The 23414-nt window shown below is 37.8% G+C and overlaps 1 protein-coding gene across 1 annotated transcript in view; it reads left to right on the forward strand.

The window, feature by feature from the left end:
• Window positions 1-23414, forward strand: part of LOC122814881 — a 1525389-nt gene that overhangs the window by 398154 nt on the left and 1103821 nt on the right. Inside the window, exon 8 of the mRNA XM_044087155.1 lies at window positions 18112-18285. Within this exon, the coding sequence (XP_043943090.1) occupies window positions 18112-18285 (174 nt within the window). The remainder of the gene's footprint in view (window positions 1-18111; window positions 18286-23414) is intronic.

A 23414-nucleotide genomic window follows, 5' to 3' on the forward strand; every position in this document is an offset into this window, starting at 1 on the left:
TTAATCTGTGATCCTAAGATAAAAAAAATGTTGGAGGGAGGTTGGCATATTGGTTAAGGTGTTACCTTACAGACACAAGATGCAGGGTTTGATTCTCACATGGAGTAATTGCCTAGGCTTAAAATGGCCTACAGGGGCAGTTAGCCTAGTACTACTCTATAAACCTATACTCTATTAGTACATAACAAACTGGCTTACATAGTGAGCTTTTAAATGCAATTTACAATTTTACATTTACAGGTAGGAAAATATGAGAGAAGGGGGTGTGGGAGATAAGAGCAGAAAGCAGACAAGAGGTGAGGAACATCTAAATAATATGTATATTTGTAAGTAATATTTATATTTGTTAGCAGATATAGAGATAAAGGAAGTCAAACTGAAGTTAAGGTAGTTGTAGGAGGTGGTGAGTATGAGCTGAAATTTTACTGCAGGGAAAAATGGCACTGACTGAGTAGAAACAGTGGAAGGGATAGTAAGGACAAAGAGGTAGAAGGTAGTAGGAGATACATATAGGAGAATTTGTTTGATGAGGACTACTGGGGTAATATAAGAGTTTAAAGACTCCTCATGCAGATGTTACTGTTTTCCAGCTGAAATATTAACTTCTGTACTGCTCAGTGGATTCCTAATTGGATCTCTGATCACACACAGTGAGATAGTTGGTGCTACTTTCCATCAGATAGTTTATTCAATAGTGGAGCCCCTCAGTGCTGTGGTGATGGGTCCCCTTCTGTTTAGCATCAACCTCTTAAACAAGTTTGTAGTTGACCACGTGTGCAGATCACTGCAAATGGGGTGTCATTATTGACAGTGAAAGGACCTAGTCTTTTAATCATGGCCTTAGACTTAACACAAAAATGTGGAGTGGTCACATAGGGAAAACAAACCTGTCACACTGATTGTCACATAAGTAGAACCTGATCAATGTATTAATGCAGGTGATGTGTGCAATGTCTCACCTCTTGTATCCTACACAACCTTATAGTTTAGAACATTTTCTGAAAAAAAAGAAAGTTAAAAAACATAAACCAAACAGTTATAAATATCTTGTGAACAGTAAATGCTATTAAAAAGGAAGAACCTGAAATGTTATTAGTAAAACATTTTCTTTACTGTTACTGTGATATTAGTCAACAGACTCACTGCTGTTACTTTAATACTGCAATATATTTTAGTGCAGACAAACCAAAATTTATATTTTACTCTATAAAGTTTCACATCTTGGAAACTCTACAAGGAAGACATATACTGACAAGTCACTTTTGTTTAGACAGATTTGAGCTTTTATATGACAGCAAGAAATTCCTTTCTGAGACTTGATGTTGATATATTTACATACATATAAAACACTTTGCTTATTTGTATAATTATCAATTTAAATAGCACTGAATATCTCAAAATGTACCCCCTACAGTACAATTATCAATGACAGCTTTCTTCAACATTATCTAAGGTTTTATCTAATAACATGCAATAGTTATAGGTGGCTTGGTTTTGTAAATACAAATGTACATATGACTATATTGCATATCTTTATAACTACTAGCAAATGACTACCAATATATACAATACAGTATATTATCTATATACTGTAAAAGCATATTTTTTTCTGTCTCCCACCATGATATTTCACGCCATGTGTCACATGCCTCATGTATTCAAATGAGACACTGAGAAGTAGTCTATTATACATACACACGTCAGGAGCTGTACCTTGTACATATAATTTGCACTTCATATGCTTACTGACTGACTTGTAACTTCTAACACACACGTGCATCTCCATTCAAGATTATATTCACAAAATGGCACTGATCTTACATGTGCTCAGTAACTTATATGCAAGCGCTGATTAGCTACAGTGGCTGACTAGGTTCAATATACACATCTACACCATGCACTTCAATAGCATGTGGCTCTCTCAGTATCAAAAAATAAGAATGGAAACATGGAAATATGAATAACAAGTAACAAACTGTGATTAATAGCTCCATTGCAAAACTTTCTGCATTAACAATCTTAGAGTAATTTAGTTAATTGCTGCTTGCCTTTCTTGTGCTGCATATTACTAATTCATAAATATGTTAATTAAGGAATCCAGTTTGAAAAAAATGTCAAATGCCATTTAGAAGCTATGGGTGTTAAATGGAAGTATAAAAATAGCTATATACATGAATGAGTTAAGGCTGATGCATTCATTAGAGACCCAGGCAGTTTCTTTGATAGTGAACTGTTCTTTGGTCAAGTAACAGTTATGGTAAAGAATCTGTTTTCATTGCCAAGTTAATTATCAAAGGTATATAATCAAGATGCAAGATGGTCTAATTCCCCCCTATATTTTTATATTATTAGGCTGGTCATTGAATATAATGCTTTAAATGGTATGTATCTTACCACACACATGCCTAAGTTTGAAAGCCATTCTCCTAACCAATAGTACTGGGGTGCTAGGCTCCCTAAGTTATGCTCCAATTTTATTAAAAACACAGAACAAATTATATATTAAAAAACAAATATTAAGGAGGTTAATGATCAACTTCCATAGCAGTTAGTTTTAGTTTGTATACAAATAAAACAAAATGGGCATTAATACAGGAGAATTCATCTGCATTCCTTCTCTGTTTTTTTACTTTGCTGTACTTTTTTGTATTTAATTGCATTCCATTCCAAGTAAATGTTGATTTTTTTACACAGAAATGTATTGCCTACATAGAATAAAGTCAAATGACCAGGGACATAGTGCCGTCTGCTCAATATAGCCATTTGGCAAGTTCAAGACTGACAACAAATTCTCCTCCGAGTTTGGAAAATCATATTGGGGAAAAGTCTGCTATTATTAGGCAGATAGACGTTTCACAAATTTTGGCACCTCTGTTAGTTTGAATTAAGTCTGATTTCATCTAAGAATGTTAATTCAAAGGATCCTCTTTTTGTCCCACTGAAAACATTATAAGATGCTCTTTAAGTTGAATTGTCTTCAATGGGCCAATTTCTATTTGGAAAAATATGTTAAAGTGATGAGGGTCACACATTTCCAAATGGCATTACTGCAAAACCTAGGTTACTTAAAGAATGTGTGGACTTCTTTGACTGCACAGATTGCAAAATTATGAATATTCTGGTTCATCACAACAAATCATTGCTTACTTATAATGCAATGGCTATCCTTTTTCTGATGAAGATTCCTGTCCACAACAAGCAATGTGGCAAGCTATCTGCATTTAACAAAGATTTATACAATCAGATGGGTATTCATAAATTCATTCCAGTATAACTAACATATCTTTCCTTGAAAATAAAGGTAATATTTAAGGGTGAATATTGATAAGGCATAAATGGATTTATTCCCAGTTGCTTTGTACATTTTATAGTCCAATGACTCAAACTTTTGATTGAGGTGGCACAAAATTTAAATACTATAATCGCCCAGAAATCTAGATTTGAGAAAAGTAAACAGCAGCTTGATCAGATTTTCAATCAACTGCAACAACGTAAAGAAACACTTCAGAGTAATAAATTTAAAACATTTCAGAGGCATATGCTTCAGCATATCCTCAGGGTGGGAACAAGAGACATAGTTGTAATAGCTAGGATTCCATGAAACGAGCTGATGCCATCCCAGTCACTGGAGAACTTGATTGTTTTATAGACAGTCAGTAATCTGTGGAGATCAAAGAGAAAGGCAAAGAGTGCAGAGGAGTGTTCACCCAGACCAATTAGAAGACAGACTGAGGTTATATCATCAGGCACCAAAGCAGAAGCAGTCCGTCAAACACCAGAGAAGAGGATGAAATAAGACGAGCCAGGGGTGGACATTGAGAAGATCCTGAATAATTCCTCCAGAGCAATCAAAAAATCTGAAGTTTAAAATTTTAGTAGCAGAAATTTAGTGATAGTTGAAACAAATTAGGTGGGAAAATGATTTACTTTTGCTCTAGTGCAGAGAGATGACTTCACAGACATGAAAGAAATCCCAATCCCTCTGAGCTAGACGCTCTAGGGACCTAAACCTTGTCACCACAATAAGCAGAACATGCTGGAGGGATAGATTCCTATCTCAGAGACTTCCCATACTCTGAAACAAACTACCTATCTATAGCAAACAAAGCTCCACATTAACCCTCTTCAAGAAAAATCATGATGATTGGATGGGGGATAGGAAATTCACCCCTGGGATTACTTCTGTGGCTCTGCTTGACAGGGGGACAGGAAAATAATTTTGTTTGGTGGCAAAAGCCAGGGTACCATTTGGCTGGGCTTATATAGGCCCTAGGGCCAATAGCCTAGTACCTACCTATGAACCTATGAACCTATGATGACTAAGCTGATTCTCTATATTCATAAGTTAAACTTAAAACATTTGTTGTAACTTTCAGAGTTAATAGCATTTTAAATCTCCCTTGTGCAGAATTAGCCAGTTTTGAATAATCAGGTGGACTTAAGACACATTCTTTTGTAAGTAATTGTGTGACTTAACAAATATTACAATTTATCAGCTAAAAGAAAAGTACTACATGACTTAACAAAAGGGTGGTTCCTTAAAGATTAGGCAACGGCAGGAGATTACCAGGCTAGCACCGTTACAGCCTTTGCAAGCCTAGCCATGTTCATCCCAAGTATCCCTATTTGTTCTTTAGGATGGTTCACAGAATGACTTTATGAGCAGACTAGGTCTGTGCTCAACATCGGCTACTCCTGTCCATAAGGGACATGGGTGTCACCCCAGGGATGAATTTGTGGTCTCACATCCAATTTTCTAAGTTGTATTTGAAGAGGATCAATGAGGAGCTCTGTTTTACATGAATAGGAAGTCTATTCCAGAGAAGTGGTAGTCTATGGGAGCCATATATGTCTCTCCAGCATGTTCTGTTAATGTCACAAGCTTGGTTGAGATCCCTAGAGTGAGTGACTCTTGTGCCATTTGACTTGAGGATGTGAAGCATTTCCAATACGGCAGGGTCCGAGATTGCACTATAGGCTAGGCACAAGTCACGTCTCAGTAGTCTATAAGATATAGAGTAAATTGACAGGGCTTTCAGCCTATCCACACGGGTCATGATTTGAAATACCTGTATTTTCTTACTGAGAAACCTCTGAGGTCTCTCAAGCTGCTGCAGTGTCTGGTGAAATGCATGCAAATGGGTGCATTATACTCTACTAGTAGTCTGATGAGGGTCGATTATACTTAAGTTATAGCATCCCTTGACCTGGAATCTATGTCCTAGCTTATGAGGTCTGCTATGTAGAAATCTTTCCTTACCGCTGTGGAAACATGGTGGTCAAAGTTCAGATTGCTATCAACCTGTGTTCCCAAGTCTCACACCACTGGCTTGGAACTCACAGGGGTGCTGTCAATATTGTAATTTGTAAGGAATTCTGCTTTGCCAATGGGAATAATAATGCATTTTTTTGCATTTAGTTCTAGACCATGGCTTTGACACCAATCATTTGTTTGTGTTAGCCCTTTTTGTAATATGTTGACATCTTTGGAGACTCAGTTATTGCTCCCAGTTTACAATCATCAGCAAACTTGGTGAACCAAAGGCCATCTACATTGGCCTGGATGTCTGACAAATAGATATCAAACAGTAAGGGGCCCAGCACAGACACCTGTAGTATTCCTCTGGTGATGGGTCTACTGGTGGAGGTGGAGTCATCAATTTTGACACAGTGTGTTCTGTCAGTGAGCCAATTAGCTACTCATCTAGTAATGTAAGGGTTAATCCTCCCTGCACTACATGAAAAGAGACATGGAGGAGCTCTCGGATTATGTAGCCCAGGTGGGTATGACCCTAGCCCTAAGCAGCATCCTACCATCACCCAGAATGATATCACAGTACAAGCAGAAAATTATTGATTTCAACAATTTGCTACGTTTCTGGTGTCATTCTAAGGGGACCCAGAATCTGTCTGCCTGGGATGACATGATTGACAGACCTAGATTCTTTGCCAGAGATGGCCTGCGTCTGTCACCCCTGGGCTTCCGGACACTGACCAAGGTTCTTGCCACACCTATAATGCCTTTTTTAGGAGGTGTTCCAAAGACTAAATTACTACCATAACAGCTACAAACAAATGTAATCTGAGGGTCATGCTGCTCAATGCTAGAAGTCTAAATCTCAAAATGCACTCACCTGAAGCATTCCTTAAAATGGAGAACATTGACATTTGTGCTGTAACAGAGACCTGGTTCAAGGCAGCAGAAAGCACCTCAGTACTACCAGGCTATAACTCGTTCCACACCTTTCTGCCCCAGAACTTGGACTGAAGCTCTAAAGGCAGTGGTGTTTCCATATTCATAAAGGATGTGCACACCTCCAGACTGGTAGCCCAACATAACACATCAGAGATACTTAAGGTGCAGCTAACATTGGGTAAGGCAGAATTCATGTCGTAGCCTGCTATAGGTCCCCAACCATGTCCCAAGACTCACACTCCATGTTCCTAAGCATCCCGGAGAATATTAGGGTCCAACCTAACACTCTTATACTGGGCAACTTTAACTACCCCTCCATTAATTGGGAAAACTACTCATGTACCAATACACTTGCCCAACATTTCCTGGAATTCATTAATTCCAATGCCCTATACCAGCTCATTTTTACCCCCACTAGATGTAGCAACATCCTTGACTTGGTCATTACTAACATGGGCAACCATTTCTCTACACCAATAGTCAACTCCTCCCTGGTTAGATCCGACCACAAACTAATCACCTTAGAAATCCACATCCCCCCCTGCAAAGGTAACCAACATGAAAAAATTCTCAAAAGCTCACTTTGGGCTCCTAAAAACAGAGGTGGCTAACTTCACGGCACCCATGCAAATGGTGAATAGTTGTATGACTGCTGAATCATATACCAATGCACTGTACAAACACATACACAAATGCATGGATATCTCCATACACAAAAGAACCAAGACACTCTCCTCCAAAAAAAAAAGGAAGCCAACCTGGTGGTCCCCTGCCATAAACAAACTCTAACAGAAGGAGGAAAGTAATGCAGAATAAGGTGAAGTTCCAAGACTAGAAAAACTCCCTTATCAGCCTCAACAAAAAGTTGAGATCCATCATCAAATCCTCTAAAGCTAGCTATGAAAACAGAATTGCAGCAGATAGCAAAGACAACCAGAAGGCCTTCTATAGTTATGCAAAGAATCTCCATGGCAATATCCAGATTTGCTCTGAGTTACTGCACAATGGTATTTTCTATACTTAGCCAACAGATATTGCCAATATACTGGCCGACATATTCAGTGCCAACTTTACTCCTCCCCCCCAAAGGACCAATCACAATACTAGTAGATTGCCAGGCACCCAGTATTACTGCTGTACAGGTTAAAACAGCACTGTCCAAGGCCAAGAATACAGCTTCTATGGGACCTGACAATATCTCTGACTGTGTTCTACATGAACTACAGAGTGAACTGGCACCTCACCTGTGTGCCCTGTTCAGTCACAACCTCACCTCAGGCTTTGTCCCTACAAAATGGCACACTGCTACAGTCATCCCTCTCTACAAAGGAGGACTGACTACAGACCCTGGGAACTATCAGCCCATTAGCCTGACAAGTCTGATATGCAAAGCTATGGAATGCATCATCATGGACCTAATAACAAGGATACAGGGAATCTCCAAACTCTGGATCCCAGACAGTTTGGAATTGTGAAGGGTAGATCATGCCTGCATGACTTGGTTGACTTCTTTGAGTCAGTCACCAGAGATGTGGATGAAGGCAAGGTGGTTCATACAACCTATCTTGATCTGGCCAAAGCATTTGATACCATTCCCCACTCAGGAATAATAGAACAACTCACTAAGCTGGGCATCAACCCCTATATCACTAGGTGGGTTGCAAATTGGCTCACAGATAGAACCCACAGTGTGAAAGTAGCTGACGCCAAGTCAGACTGCCGACTAGTCACGAGTGGAGTCCCACAGGGATTGGTCCTGGGTCCTCTCACGTTTGGTATCTACTTCTGTGAAGTCCAAGCCAACACGAAGGGACTCTGGCTGACAATGTTTGCAGACGATTGAAAGTTGGGAGCTATTATTAACTCCCCAAGTGATGTTGACATCCTACAGAAAGGCCTCACTGAGACCAAAGACTGGTGTCAGAACCATGGCCTTAGGCTCAATGCCAAAAAATGTGTCGCCATCTCCTTTGGGAAAAACCTGGTTCCCATGAATTACCACATTGATGGCAGTCCACTGAACACAGAAGGTGTTATAAGAGATCTGAGAACACAGGTTGACAGCAACTTCTCTTTTGACCACCACATTGCCACTGTGGTCAGAAAGTCCTTCTATGTGCCACATCTCATTATTAAGGGTTTTGCATCCAGGAAGAAAGAAGTCATTTTCTCCCTCTACTCTTCCCTCATTAGGCCAATCATCAAGTACAATGCCCCATTTGGCATGTACCTCACTAGACATCTGCAACAACTGGAGAGGCCACAAACGTACCTCAAAAAGAGGATCCTAGGCCTTAAACACTGGTCCTGTATGGACAGACTCAAAAAACTATAAATATTCTCTGTCTCATATCGCCTACTTAGAAGTGATCTCTGCTTGACTTACAAACCAATGTCCGACCCAGCTCTGTTAGAAATGCTACATCTAAAGAAATCTGAATCCTTCTACACCACACATTCCAGAAACCTCAAGCTTATTACCACAATCAACAAAACGTGCTGGAGGGACAGGTTCATAACCCAGAGCCTGACCATTCTATGGAATAGACTTCCCATACATGTCAAACAGAGCACCTCACTGGGCCTCTTCAAGAGAAATCTTGATGAGTGGATGGGAAATAGAAAATTCACCCCAGGGATCACTCCAGTGACTTTACTCGACAGAGGCACTGGGAACTAATGTCAGGTGGCACGATACCAGAGTAATCCTATGGGCTAGGCTTGTAAAGGCTCCATGGCCATTAGCCTAGTACACAGCTAAAAACCTATGAACCTATGAACATATAATCCCCGTCTGTGAGAGTTTCTCAATGATGCCAGAGTGGGGAATTGTGTTAAAAGCCTTGGTAAAATGGAGACGGGCTGTGTGCACTGTCTTAACTTCATCCATGGCCTTGGTGACAATCTCAAAGAAGTCTACTAGGTTTAATAAACATGATCCTTATCAAAGCCAAACTGGGTTGGTCCAGCATTTGGAGGGTGCTTATGTCCTTGTTGATAAGGTCTATGATAATTCTTTACATGGCCTTCCAGACAAGGTTGATTAGTCTTATGGGACTGTAGTTCCCAGGGTCAGTTGATGGCTTCCCTTTGTGCATGGGGGTTACTGTTGTTGTTCTCCATTCTGCACTAACATAGCTAGTTCTTAAGCTATGATTAAAGAGAGAATGCCAAGTGGGTCAGCCTGGTCTTGTTTTAGATTGTTTAGTAAACAACCTGGGATATTATCTGGTCCAACTGAGGCCATATATTGGGTCTTGATGAGCATAGAGATGACCTGTTCTCTAGAGATAGTCACATAGGGCTGATATCAGTTATGCTTTGAGATATTGTAGGTGGGGATAGGGTTCATAGGTTCATAGGTTCATACTAGGCTATCTGCCCTAGGGCATTTATAAGCCTAGCCAGAATGTGTTTGGCTTTCGCCACCCATTTTGAATTTATTTTGCTATGCCCTTTTGCGAGGTTAGTATACTGTGCCTCTGTCTAACAGTGACACAGAAGTGATACCCAGGGTAAACCTATGATCTCCCATCCACTCATCAAGATTCCTCTTGAAGAGAGTCAACGAGGGACTCTGCCTAACCTGGACTGGGATTTTATTCCAGAGTGAAGGGAGCCTCTGGGTTATGAATCTGTCCCTCCAGCATGTCTTATTTATTTCAGTGCTGAGGTTCAAGTCTCTCGAGTGCATAGCTCGATGGGATTTGGATTTTCTGAGGTGCAGCATGTCCATCAATTCCAGGTTGGACATGGCTTTATACATCAGGCACAGATTGCCTCTGAACAGGCAGTATGCCACTGAGTAGAGCTGGAGTTTCTTTAACCGGGCAGCATATGGCATCTGTTTGAGCCCTTTGATCCTCTTGGTGAGGTACTTTTGGGGTCTTTCCAGTTGCTGTAGGTGTCTGGTAAGATACATCCCAAAAGGGGCATTGTACTCAATTATGGGCCTGATGAGGGATGAGTACAGAGGCACGATGACCTCCCCTGATCTAGATGTGAATCCCTTCATGATTAGGTGGGCTATATAAAATGTTTTTCTAACCACTTTGGCCATGTGGTTGTCAAATGAGAGATTGCTATCAACTTGGGTCCCCAGGTCCCTAATTACTTCTTCTGTACTTAATGGATTACCACCTATGTGGTAATTTGTGGGCACTTTGTTTTTGCCAAAGGGGATGACTATACACTTTTTGGCATTTAGCTTGAGGCCATGGCTCTGGCACCACTTGTCTGTTTCTATGAGGCCCTTTTGGAGGATGCTTGTGTCGGCTGGAGAGTCGATTATGGCACCCAGTTTGCGGTCATCTGCAAACTTGGTCAGCCACAGTCCTTCCATGTTGGCCTGTACCTCCGAGAAATATATACCGAACAAGAGAGGTCCCAGGACTGAGCCTTGTGGGACACCACTTGTAACTGGTTTGGAGTCTGACATGGCTCCAGCAATTCTAACCATGTGGGTTCTGTCCTTGAGCCAGTTTGCAATCCATCTAGTGACATAGGGGTTTATATTTAAGCTGGTGAGCTTATCTATAATGCCCGAGTGGGGTATTGTATTGAAGGCTTTTGTGAGGTCCAGGTAGGCTGTGTGGACCACCTTCCCCTCGTCAATGGCCTTGGTGACTGTTTCAAAGAAATCAACCAGGTTTAAGAGGCAGGATCTGCCCTTAACAAAGCCGAACTGGGTAGGATCCAGTGTCTGTAGGTCCCCAATATCTTTATTTATGATGTCCATGATGATCCTTTCCATAGCTTTGCAGACCAAGCTAGTCAGGCTTATGGGGCGATAGTTTCCAGGATCCGTTGAGGCACCACCTTTATGGAGAAGGACCACTGTTGCTGCACGCCACTCTTTGGGCACATATCCTGTAGTAAGGCTGAGATTGAACAGTAGTTTTATGTTTGGGTTTAGCTCTTCTTGGAGTTCATGTAGGACGCAGCCCAGGACACCGTCTTGTCCCATTGATGCTGTGTTTTTTGCTTTGGAGAGGGCAGCTCTTACCTGAGCATCTGAGATGTCAGGGGGGCAGCACTCTGCTGGGATAGATATTTGCCCTTTGGTGGGAGGGGAGAAGTTTGCACTGAACCTGTCAGCTAGGATGTTGGCAATGTCTGTGGGTTCAGTGTATTTTTTGTCATTTTGGACTAATTCTGAGCATATCTGGGAATTACCACCCAGGTTCCTAACATACCTAAAGAAAGCCTTGTGATTATCCTTAGTGTCCTGTGCAATTTTTCTCTCGAAGCTGGCCTTAGACAATTTTATGAGTGCCCGTAGTTTTTTGCTAATACTGATCAGTGATGCCTTCCCTTTTTGGGATTTTGCTCTATCATTTAGTAGCTTCCTCCTTCTATTGTATAGTTTGTTTATGGCTGGGGTCCACCAGACAGGACGTCTGCCTTTGGAGGATTGGGTCTTGGTTTTATTTGGGATTGCATGATCCATGCATTCCTGAAGGTGTTCATAGAATGTGTTTATAAAGGATTCTGCGGTCTGGGCCATATTTTCCACAGGCCCAGGGGCTTTGAAGGATTCCACCTCGCTTTTGAGGAGTGTGAAATTTGCTTTAGAGAAGTTTTTCACTGTGGTTTTCTGGGCAGGGGGTGGGGTCGGGATGTGAATATCCAGTGAGATTAGTTTATGGTCTGATCTTACCAGTGAGGGATACCATCTATCGTCAGGGGGGGTGATGTTTGCACTGAATCTGTCAGCTAGGTGGTGGGCAGTATCTTCAAGTGTAGCATGACTGGTCCCATCCACAATGAGTTCGGCACAGAGCTTTGCCTTCTCTTTTAGGCTCTGTATGAAGTTAAAGAATGCCTTATGATTATCCTTGGTTAGGGATGGGATTTTAATTCATAATTTGGTTTAGAAGACTTTACAAGATTTCTGATTTTCTTGTTTAGGCTTAGTATGGAACTTTTCCTCTGCAGAGTGATATCCCTCTTGTTTTTTGGACAAAAGTTTCTTCCTCTTTTTATATAATCTGTTTATACTTGAGGTCCATCACAGTGGTTTGTTTTTACAGGAAGACCTGGTTTTGATCTGGTCAGGTACAGCAGAGTTTATGCAGTCATTTAAGTGTTTGTACAGGGCATTTGCATAAAATTCTGCACAGTGATCACTGATGTCTGCAATTGCAGGCAGTATGAAGCTTTTTATACCATCACATAGTAGGCTGTAGTTAGCTTTGGTAAAGTTTTTTATAACTTTTGTTCCTGTGTCAGTTCCAGTAGTTACTTCAAACAAGACTGATCTGTAGTCTGACCTAACCAGGGAGGGCATCACACATGGGGAAGTACAGTGACCCTCCATGTTGGTGAGTAGTATATCTAGAACATTAGAGCCCGTAGTGGGGCTGCAGACTATGTGTTAACAAAGTACAGGAACCTCTGGGCAAGCATGTTTTTGCTCAGTTATGTCCTCCAGTCTATGGAAGGATAGGTGAAATCTTCAATGAGTAGAGTGTTGGGGTGTATGGTGAGAGTTTCCAGTAAATTGAGGTAGGCGGTGTGCTTATCCTGATTCATGGTAGGGGATCTATAGCTAGCAATGATTTGGCATGATACTTTCCCAGTAGTTAATTGGACATGGAGTAGTTCGAGAGAGTCGTGCTGTTTGATCAGTCTTGAGGTGTATTTGGTTTTAATGAAGGTGGATACACCTCCACCTTTGGCTCCTTCATGCTCATTTTGAGGTCTGAAAGTGTAGAAGGCATTGTAGCCTTGCACGGCCTTGAACCATAACTTGGTAACTGCACAGAAGTCAGCATCCTCCAAGGTGAGGAGGGCTTCCGGGGGTGCAGTTTCATATTTAAACTCCTAGCATTAAGCAGCATGACCTGATTGCATTTTGTTACATTGGAAAATTTGTTGTTTTGACATTGCCTAAAAAAGGCACTATGAGGGAGGCAAGGGTCTTTGCCAGTATCCAAAAGCTTAGGGGAAACAGGTACATACCATCTCTAGCAAAGCAGTGACATCTGTGTACTATATCCTCCCAGGCTCACAGACACTGGATTCCCCTGGACTGACACCATAAGCTGAGCCAATTGTTGAAGTCAGTCATTTTTTTTTATATTGTGGTATCATCTTGGGTGAGGATAGAATACTGCTTAGGGCTAGGGACATAACTGTCTGGGACACATAATCAGAGAGTTTCATCATGTCTCTCTTCGTATAATCCAGTGAGGTAAGTCTCCGCTCATTCAATCCAACATGGACTATGACAGAGTCATAATACTTGTTGCTGCATGATTTGAGTGCATACTTAATTTGTCAGAACCTGGAATCTGATAGGAGCTGACTGTGACCTTCTCCTTGTCAAGCCTGGTGAGGGGGACATCTGTGTGTCTCACTATGGAGTCACCTATAACCAAGACATTTGGTGTGTTCTGTCTTAGGGGCTTATTTGTTGAGACACGGATGTGTATGTTGATATGTCTAGTGGTTTCTTTTTGCTTAGTGGTGAGAGTGGGTGATGTGCATTTGGGAGGTCTCTGTTCTTTTCATAGGCTTTTAGTGAGTCCCTCCATGTATGTAGGTTTATGTGTTGTGACCTTATTTTGTGTGAGAGGTGAAGTTTGCATGAGAGTTGAAGAGTGTGTGCTGATATCTGGTTTGTTTTTACATGAGAGAATTGACTCCATTTCCACAGTGTATTTGCATCTCTCACATAGGGCGCATGTTTGCATAGGAATAAATGGTTGACAGTATACATGAAGCAATTGCTACGTTGCCTTAAGGTGTTCATATCAATCAAGCTGGAAGGAGAAATGATGGGAAACTGCCTGTCCATTGTAGCAGGATTTTTCTGAATGTGGTATTTGGGCAGGACGTAGGCTAGCTGGACGTAGTCACAAACAGCAAAAATGAAGCCCCAAACTGACCCTTTCTCCAGCAAAATCCAACTCAGATAGGTCCTGAGCTACACACATATGCCACAAGGGTGAAGGGAGGCCCTCTTAATGTAATATGGCTGGTTTAAGAGTACAGTGATACCAAACAGTCTAGATTTGGCAGGTCTGAATCTAGCCTATGCTATATAAGGCAAGGAAACACAGTTTCAAAGTACAGAGTAAAAACAGTGACAAACAACAACAATGAAGTAGTAATTCAATTAAACACACTTAACAAAGTGCAGTGCTGATTTAAAATATATTTTTCAAGTTTTATTTCAGTGGATTTCTTTGATTTCAGTGCAGATGCATTCCAGACCTCTGGCTAAAGTTGCCAAACATTGAGCAGCTGTGGTAGACTGACCACAAACCCGCCCAAATGACAAGCTTATATAAAGGCAAATTTAAACAGTTTTAATACAACTACCAATGGCAAAGTTCCAAACTGAGCCTTTCTCCAGCAATCCACAAAACTGATGTGTCCTGAGCTACACACAACTGCCACAAGAGTGCAGGGAGGCCGTCTGAATGTAAGATGGCTGGTTTAAGAGCACAATGATACCAAACAGTCTAGATTCAGCAGGTCTGAATCTAGCCTATGCTATGTAATGCAAGGAAACACAATTGCTAGATGGGAAAGAGTAAGGGAGAGTCACTTAAAGGTCAAAGTGAGAGTGCTTAGTAGTATACTATTAGATGACCCATCTGCACAAACTGGCAGCCATTTGAGCATCTGTGAACAGTGGGAGACTATGGAGGGCATTTCCTGTAGAGAATTTTAAACTGCAGAGGTTTACTTATATGCAAGCATGGTGAGCCTCGTTTGTGTGATCTACAAATGCGAGGCATTTATACCAGCATGATGAAAGACTTTTATGAAGTTAAACCCTCAGGCTAATCAGATAAAAAGACAATAAGCTATTGACCAGTAGATACCACATTGGATGAGCTGAAATTAGCTCACTGCCCCCACCAGAGTCCAGAGAACCATCTTAATGTAAAATAAACTGGGTTTGGGTTCAAGCAGTAACACATGCTTTGAAACAGAAGTATGAATTCTTGTAATATCAAGAATACTTGGAAATAAGTTCACTAATCCTGAAAAATGTTCACAACACACAAAAACTTTGCAAAACTTAGAAATATTTTGGCAGACTCAGAAGAACTTTAGCAAACTTAGAACAGCTTTTGCAGTATCAGAGGAGGTTAAGAAATATTATTTTTTTAATACAATCTAAGAGCAGTACTGCAACAAACAGATGGAGCTTCTTTAACAAATGCAGGCTGAAAAACTGTGGTAAATTCAACCAAATTAAATTCATAAGGTTGACAGTATCCAGGAAAATAGCTCTAGCTAAACATACTGTCTCACACAGCATTCACCATGAGCTTCAGTTTAGGGTATTAGAAGTGATTGAGCCTAACGTAAGAGGGGGTAATATAGTGACATATACTGAAGAAAAAGAAAACAAGTGGATCATTTTATTGAAAGCAGATAGAGGTTCAGGACTAAATGATAAGGTATCAATCAAGCCGGTGCTCAGGCGACGTAGACACATTAAATAAATTTAGGCATTTTAGGATTTATAATAAGTATATACGCATATGCATATACATATGTCTCTCTACTTGTTCAATATATATGTATTTTGTGCATTTTTATATGTAGGTTTGTATATATTTTATGTGTAACTTATTGTTCATATATTTTAGATATTTAGAAAGTTATGATATGATGAATTTATAATTTATGATATGATATATTTAGACTAAGTATTAATTGGATGAAAAGTACTTAGAAAGAAATATGTATATATATTTTTAAAGTATTTTTTTTAAAGTATCTTATGTGGTTTATGCATTGCTGCTATAAATCTAAAAGGGACTAATTAATGTATTTCAATGATTGGTTCATTTGAATGCATCACATGTGTCATTACAGTATTTAAGCAGTCTGTTTAAATGTGTATATGTGATCTGATGAAGCTACCATATAGCGAAAGCGCTTATCAACTGTCTATTTAATAAATTATCCAGTTTTAAATATTAGAATTGAGCCTTACTTTGCTCTTGTTTAACGTTTTATTTAAATTCATAAAGTACTTTGACTGCCAACATAATATGGAATCTTTTTCTGATTATAATGATTTTTAGAAAGACACTACCTTGAGTTACATTTTAAAGAACTATGTTGTGATTTGCAATATTTTGTTAAAATCATCGTTAATATTCTGTCCAGCTAGAGTTAAATCAGTCATCACAGATTACCAGCTTGATTCAGGACTTCTAAAATAGACGATAATCTAGCATGTCAAGTTCAAACCTGCAATTACAATTAATTCTTCAACGATTGAGGTATTAGCATTCTTTGATAAAATATTCTAAGAACTGGTGTCTAGAATTTAGTGTTTCAAAAAAGACTAAGGGCATTTTTGGAGACTTGAAAAAAACTTGAATTTAAGGAATACTGTTGATTTTTATGGTTTACTATTGAAATGTCGAACGGCACTACATCGACTGTACTGTAGTCGAGCACAGAAGTTCGAAAATAGTAATGTCGACGTCAAAAAAACAATCTAGGAATGGTTTTAACATGGGTCGAGGTAGGTGTTCAGTATTATTCAGAACTACAAACATCTCCCCTACCTCGACCCATGTTAAAACACAGTCCTAGATTGTTTTTTTGTCATCGACATTACTATTTTTGAACTTCCATGTTCGACTATAGTACAGTCGATGTTGTGCCGTTTGACATTTCAATAGTAAACCGATTGTTATAGCATATATTAAGGGACTGTATTACCTCCACCCCATAGCCGCTGTGGTGCAGGGGCTGCGTTGTTGCCTCACAGCAAGAGGTTCTCCCATTCGATTCTCAGTGAGTGTGCAGGGAGTCCCTTCTGTGTGGAGTCTGCATGTCCTCCCCGTGGTCGAGCGGCCTCCGAAAGACATGCGTGAATGGGCGTGCCTTCGCTGAAGGTTGGGCATTGGGCTGGCAACTTGGCACCATAAAAATCTACTGCCAATCATTAGTGGACCGGAGTTCCGCTGTGGCGACCCCTTACCAGGAAAAGCTGAAAAGACAAACAATATTACCTCCACTCCATACCAGGAAGGATTAGAATTGCTCAGAAAAAATTTTAAACACACAAGATAACTCCAAAATTAACCTGGCTTTTCATCTGATGGATACCATCTTGAGTACTATTTCAAGTTCAGTGATAAATATTTCTATTAGACCAGAGGTTGATGTAGTTATGGGAATGGTGGTGAGCCTAAAAAAAGCTGTAAGTGACCCAGTCCTGCTTGATCTGCTACATACTTGGAAAAGCAGTCACAACATAAATACAAGATCTAATACAGATATTATTAAACTTCCCTCTGCCAAGCTGAGGTGTAAAGAATCTTTGAGAATCTGCAGCTTTATTTTAAAACATGGAACAGTGTTTCAGAAATAATGCATTCCTTGACAGCCTTAAGAAGTGTACATAAATTGCTTTTAGTTCCTTTCAGTTAAAGATTAAATTGTTGGTAAAGTAAAAGGTGGGAGGAGTGTTAGGACCAACCAGGGATTCACTCTCTACAGTCAGCTGGTAAAACTAGAGCAAGTGCCTTGACAAACTTGCCCGGGAGTGGCCATAAATAGCTTTTTCGTTCTTTCAATTAAAGGTTGAATACCTGGTAAAGAAAAAGTGTGTGTGTGTTTGTATGTTAGGGTGGGGGGTCCATTTACCTCTGAAATGTCTGAAGAGATTCTGTAGACCAAAGATCTAAGTATGGAAGCCTTTCATTTTCCCATGTGTTATGTGATGTGGAAACTGTCAGGACTAGAAAGGTGTTTGCCTTACAAACACAAGGTGCAGGGTTTGAGTCTCACAAGGGATAACTGGCTAGGCTTAAAATGGCTCACAAGGGCAGTTAGCCTAGTACTAATCTATGAACCTATGACTTTGTCCAGGATTTCTTCTTTACTGACTAAACTTTACTGATTAAACTTGTATTATGTTTTCCTAGAAATGTGCAGTTTTACGCATATAAAGAACATCAATACAAATGAAACTTTTTTACGTACCAGCACCAATTGGACTGTTGAGTGTAATTCAGGGTATGAACCCCTTGTGAACTATATATATTGTAAAAGAAATGAAAGTGGCAGCGCTGAATGGAATATTACCAACGCATGTGGAGGTGAGGTTTTGTTTTTGTTTTATTGAAAAAAGGTATCAACAACCATTTTAAATAACATATAATAATGGACCTCAGATAATTTTTCACTGGTGACAAGATATTCCTAATTTCATATGACATGATTCAACAATTTGTATGTCACCACAGCGTAAGAAATTATAAGCTATTTGATATTTGCTTTCTCAGTGACAGTGTCACTGTAAAGTTAACAATACTAATGGACTAAATTTCTTGAGAGGTAATTGAATAAAAAAAAAAAAACATGCCCTGGGGTTGGGACCACTGCAGCTGTTGACAGGTCGGGAAATGGAATATAAACATGGACATGTGCTTGCAGGGCAGTTTTTCTTAAGTCCTACTCCTTTAGTGTGTTGACTTTATACTGTGATACTTGACAGACAATGATTTGCCGCCTTCAGGATATGTCCTCCCTAGCTCTGAAGGCATCATTCCTTGAGCATCAGAAACACTATTCTCACCTGCAACAAGGCTAATCAATGCTAAACAAGTGCTTCACCTAAGGCACACCAGTTTTTTTCTCATGACAGGCATGCCTAAGTTTGCTATATTGGTCATTTAGGTTACTAATCAGTCCAGGGTCATCTACATTGTAGTCAGGCCTTTAACCCTCTACACCCCCAAAGTAGCATTCTCTATATTATTTCCAATGTCTACTTCCCTCTGCTAATTCTGTAAAATGTAATTATTAAACTTCTAGACAGCATTTCTGATTCTGCATGAAAACTGATCTCAGCCCATCAAGAAATTGTTTTCTTAGATTGTACTAATGTCTTTCAAAGAGCAAGCTTAACTCTATATAACATTACCAGCTTGTTTGCCTTCAGAAGTTCCAACTCCAGTTGAATAGTTCTTATTGTCCGATCAAGCCTTGGATCAGAAGTTATCAAGAAGCTTAAATGTCACCATACCTGATCTGTGTTTCTTATTCACAAAGAAAAAATAATATCAGTACTTTTGAGATGATTAGCTTGAATGTTGTCTCACCTCATTTTTATTTTTTATTACCCATGAAATATTGTTTTAGTAGTTTACTTTGATGATTATATGCTGAAACATGTTGGTATAAACGCTGATAATTATTCTCAATGATAAAGAATACATTGAGTGATAAACCTATCACATTTTTCTTACTATTGTTTTTTTTACAAAACACTACCAAGTTTTCTCTCAAAAACATTTTTATTTTGTTTTTATTATAAACATACGCACATGTATATATAACAAATACAATAAAACAATAACAAAACTACAATATTTATATTAATCCATGATAAACAATCATTTTATCCATGAGAAGTTATCAGTATTTGTTCAAAAGGTTTTCCAATTTTTGCCATGCTATTTTTTTATGAGTAATGTTATGAGTTCTATAACAAATGGTTTGCAGTTCTTTTTTACAAACAACTTTTGCTAAATTAATAAAATCCTTAAACATAAAATCTTGTTTACGTTTCCAGTTCAAAGTAATAGCTTTTCTGGCAATTGCAAGAATTGATCAGAGTAACTGAATCTGAGATTTAGGTATTACATTAGGTATAGGAACACTGAGTAGGATTAGTGAGTTAGAAATATACTTATCAGACCATAAAGCATTTATAGAATATCTGAAGTCTTTCCAGTATTGAACAACTTTTCTACATTCAATGAACATGTGAATCCAGTTGGCCTCTAGTAATTCATCACATTTCCAACATTTACTGTCACTGTGTTTGAGTATAAGATTTATTTTATGTGGACTATAGAAACACCTATTCATAAATTTCCATGTATACAATCTCCAATATAAAAAAGAAGAGGTACCATATGTAGAATTCAATATATATATATATATATATATATATATATATATATATATATATATATATATATATATTTGGATTTATCAGATATTTGTTCCCCATTAAGCTTTACATAGTAATTCCAAAAATCTGAGTCAAACTTTAGAGTGTCTTCTCTTAGTATCTTATAGATAGGTGAGATAATTAATTTTTGATTATCTGTCTTTTCAAGACACCTAAAAAAGAAAGCTGAATTAAACTAGGTATAGATTCAGTCTCTAGGTTGATTGATACTCTCATTTTGTTTTCTATAAACATCCATATTATTTTCCAGCCAGATATATAAATAGGTGTGATCCAATGTAATATTACATTAATTATAACTGATTTGGAATAAAGATTTAAGCTAGGGAATGCTATTCCATAAGCTTGAGGAAACAACAGTGATGACATCATTTGACCTTTTGAACTTGTTAAATGGTTGTACTTAGAATTCTTTTCTCTTGAAATTCTGTTATCCTTCACTTAGATACTTTAAATGGTAAATAATTAGTTCTGATAAAAGTGTTTAACTCCTTTAAAATGCCTATGTTCTCTTATAGATGCATACATTCTGAAGATTTTGTGACACCATTAGTAACTAAATGACATCAAGTGAACTAGGAGCTGCATTAGAAAACTCATTATGCATATTAACATCAGTCTCATGTTACATAACTAAACCTTTAACAGAGGGTTGTGAGGCCCCCTTTTTTCTCTCTCTCTCTCTCTCTCCCCCCTTCCTGATGAAAGATGTCAACACAGATATTGTTAATACTTATGAGTTATATGTGTATAATTGCAAAATATAATAGTTATGTTGTAATAAGTGTTTATATATATATATATATATATATATATATATATATATATATATATATATACATATATATATTCAACAGATCCTTACATGAAAAATGTTAGCTAGATGACTGACAAAATCGTTAAATCATCTGATGTTTCTTATTAACCTTCAGCTTCTAAGGTTTATACATACTTTGATCTGATGTGTATTTCTGGCATAGCTACGTATTAGAGGTGCTATTATCATATGTGACATATTCATATAGCTTGAGATATATTGGACACTCTCATTCTAATGTATATTTCATGGATTCAGATTTCTTTAGTTGCTTTCATAATGCTTCTCTTTTTTGTTTTTATACTATATTCTAAGCAGAGATGGATAATGTCTGTCTTTTGGTATTGGAGAGGTGGTGGATGGATGGTTTAGTTAAGTTTTTAACTAAATCAGAAACTTTATGTTTCATGTATGTGTTTGTAAATAGTTTTGGGTTTTTGAAAGTAGTGTTTAATACATGTTATGCATCCATTATAAGTAAGTTTTCAGTAGATTTCAAGTCAACACAGAAGAAATATCTTTCACTTAGTAATAACATACACATTATAGTCAATGGCTTATAAATGTTTATCATTAAATCTTAATGGTTTGAACAATAATGTCAAAAGAACTGTTTGCTTAAATATATCAAAATGCATAAAGCCCAGATCATCGTTTTACAGGAAACCCAGCTATTAAAAAGTGAACTACAAAAATACTCATTCAATGGCTATACCATTCTCGCTGATTCATGTTTTAAGACGAAGAGAAGGGGCACTCTTATTCTATGGAAAAATACTTATACTATGCCAAGAATTATAGATACAATTTCAGATAAAGATGGGATGCTAAGGACGGTTAGTTTGGAAATCAATAGGAAGTATTATACATTAATTAATACATACTTGATACCAGGACTGAGTACTAAATATGTTGACAAATATCTGGACCTGATTACTTTAAATGCAAAAGGGGGAAATTATAGCAACAGGTAATTTTAACAGCCTATTATCAGGCAATGATACTTCCAAAAATTGTAAAATAAAACTAACATCTCAAGCCAAGAAGTTAAACGACTTTACTAAACAGATGATCCTTAAAGCTATATATGGTCTAAGAGAACATTATTCCTTATTTTATACTCACTATTCATATCAGTTTGGTACACAAACAAACATTGATAAGGTCTTTGTATCAAATAATGTATACTCTAAAATAAATGACATATCTATAATGACTTGTCCCACTTTCAGACCATAATGCTATAAACTTTACATTAACTACGCATACAGATGATTTAAGATTTCTACAGAGAATTCCTGCTTACATAACTAAGTTAAAAGACTTTGGGGAATGGATAAAGAAAGAAGTAGACATGTTTATGGAAACAAATGATAATGGTAAAGTGACTGATACTATTACTATGGGCCACCTTTAAAGTTTATATATATATATATATATATATATATATATATATATATATAGATATATATATATATATATATAGTAGAATAAAATCTTGGTACCTTATAAAAAGGAAAGAGTGGGACAAAGAACTTTTAGACTTACAAAAAATAGAAAAGATAAAAATGGAGGCAAAACCAAATAACAAAGTAGCACATAACAAAATTACTAAGTTAAATAAAAAATACTTAGAAGTTATGAATCATAATGTAGCCATAAACCTGGAAAATTTGAAATTACAATCTTATGCTTTAAATCCCAAATATCTACATAAAATAGTGGTAAGATCCAAAACAAATAAACTATCAAAATCTTATTGAGATTAAATATAAAAGTTGTGGTTCAGTTAAGAGTACATCTAACTTAATGGACATATTAGAAGTGTTCAAAAACTACTATAAAGATATAAATAATAACACACCACTTTTGGAGACAGATAATGTAATAAATACTTTTTATTCAAGAAAATATAACTACTAAGATGTCAATGCAACAAAAATAACATATTAAATAAACAAATAACACTAACAGAAGTGAAAGAGCAAATAAAAAAATTAAAAGATAATAAAGCTCCAGGACTGGATGGAATAATTCCTGAACTATATAAGATTTTTCCTGAATATATAATAAAGAAAATGATGAGGGCCTTTACTATGGTTAAGCAAAAATGTATAACACCCCCATCATGGAAATGCTCATTTATCTCCCCCATATTAAAACAAGGTAAGGACCCCAAATCTTGTGATTCATATAGGCCAATCTCATTACTAAACACTGATTATAAAATGTTCATGACAATATTAGCTAATAGGATAAAGACAATATTACATAATCTATTACATAATGATCAGACAGGGTTCATTCTTCATAGAATAGTGCAAGATAACATTAAATTACTATCATTAATATACATAGCATGCAAATATAAAAACAACTATTATCAGCTTAGACATAGAAAAGGCTTTTGATTTTATTAGTTGGTCTTA

This window comes from Protopterus annectens, chromosome 1.part1 (genome assembly GCF_019279795.1).
Source record: "Protopterus annectens isolate FY-2018-M chromosome 1.part1, PAN1.0, whole genome shotgun sequence".
Classification (NCBI taxonomy): Eukaryota; Metazoa; Chordata; order Ceratodontiformes; family Protopteridae; genus Protopterus; species Protopterus annectens.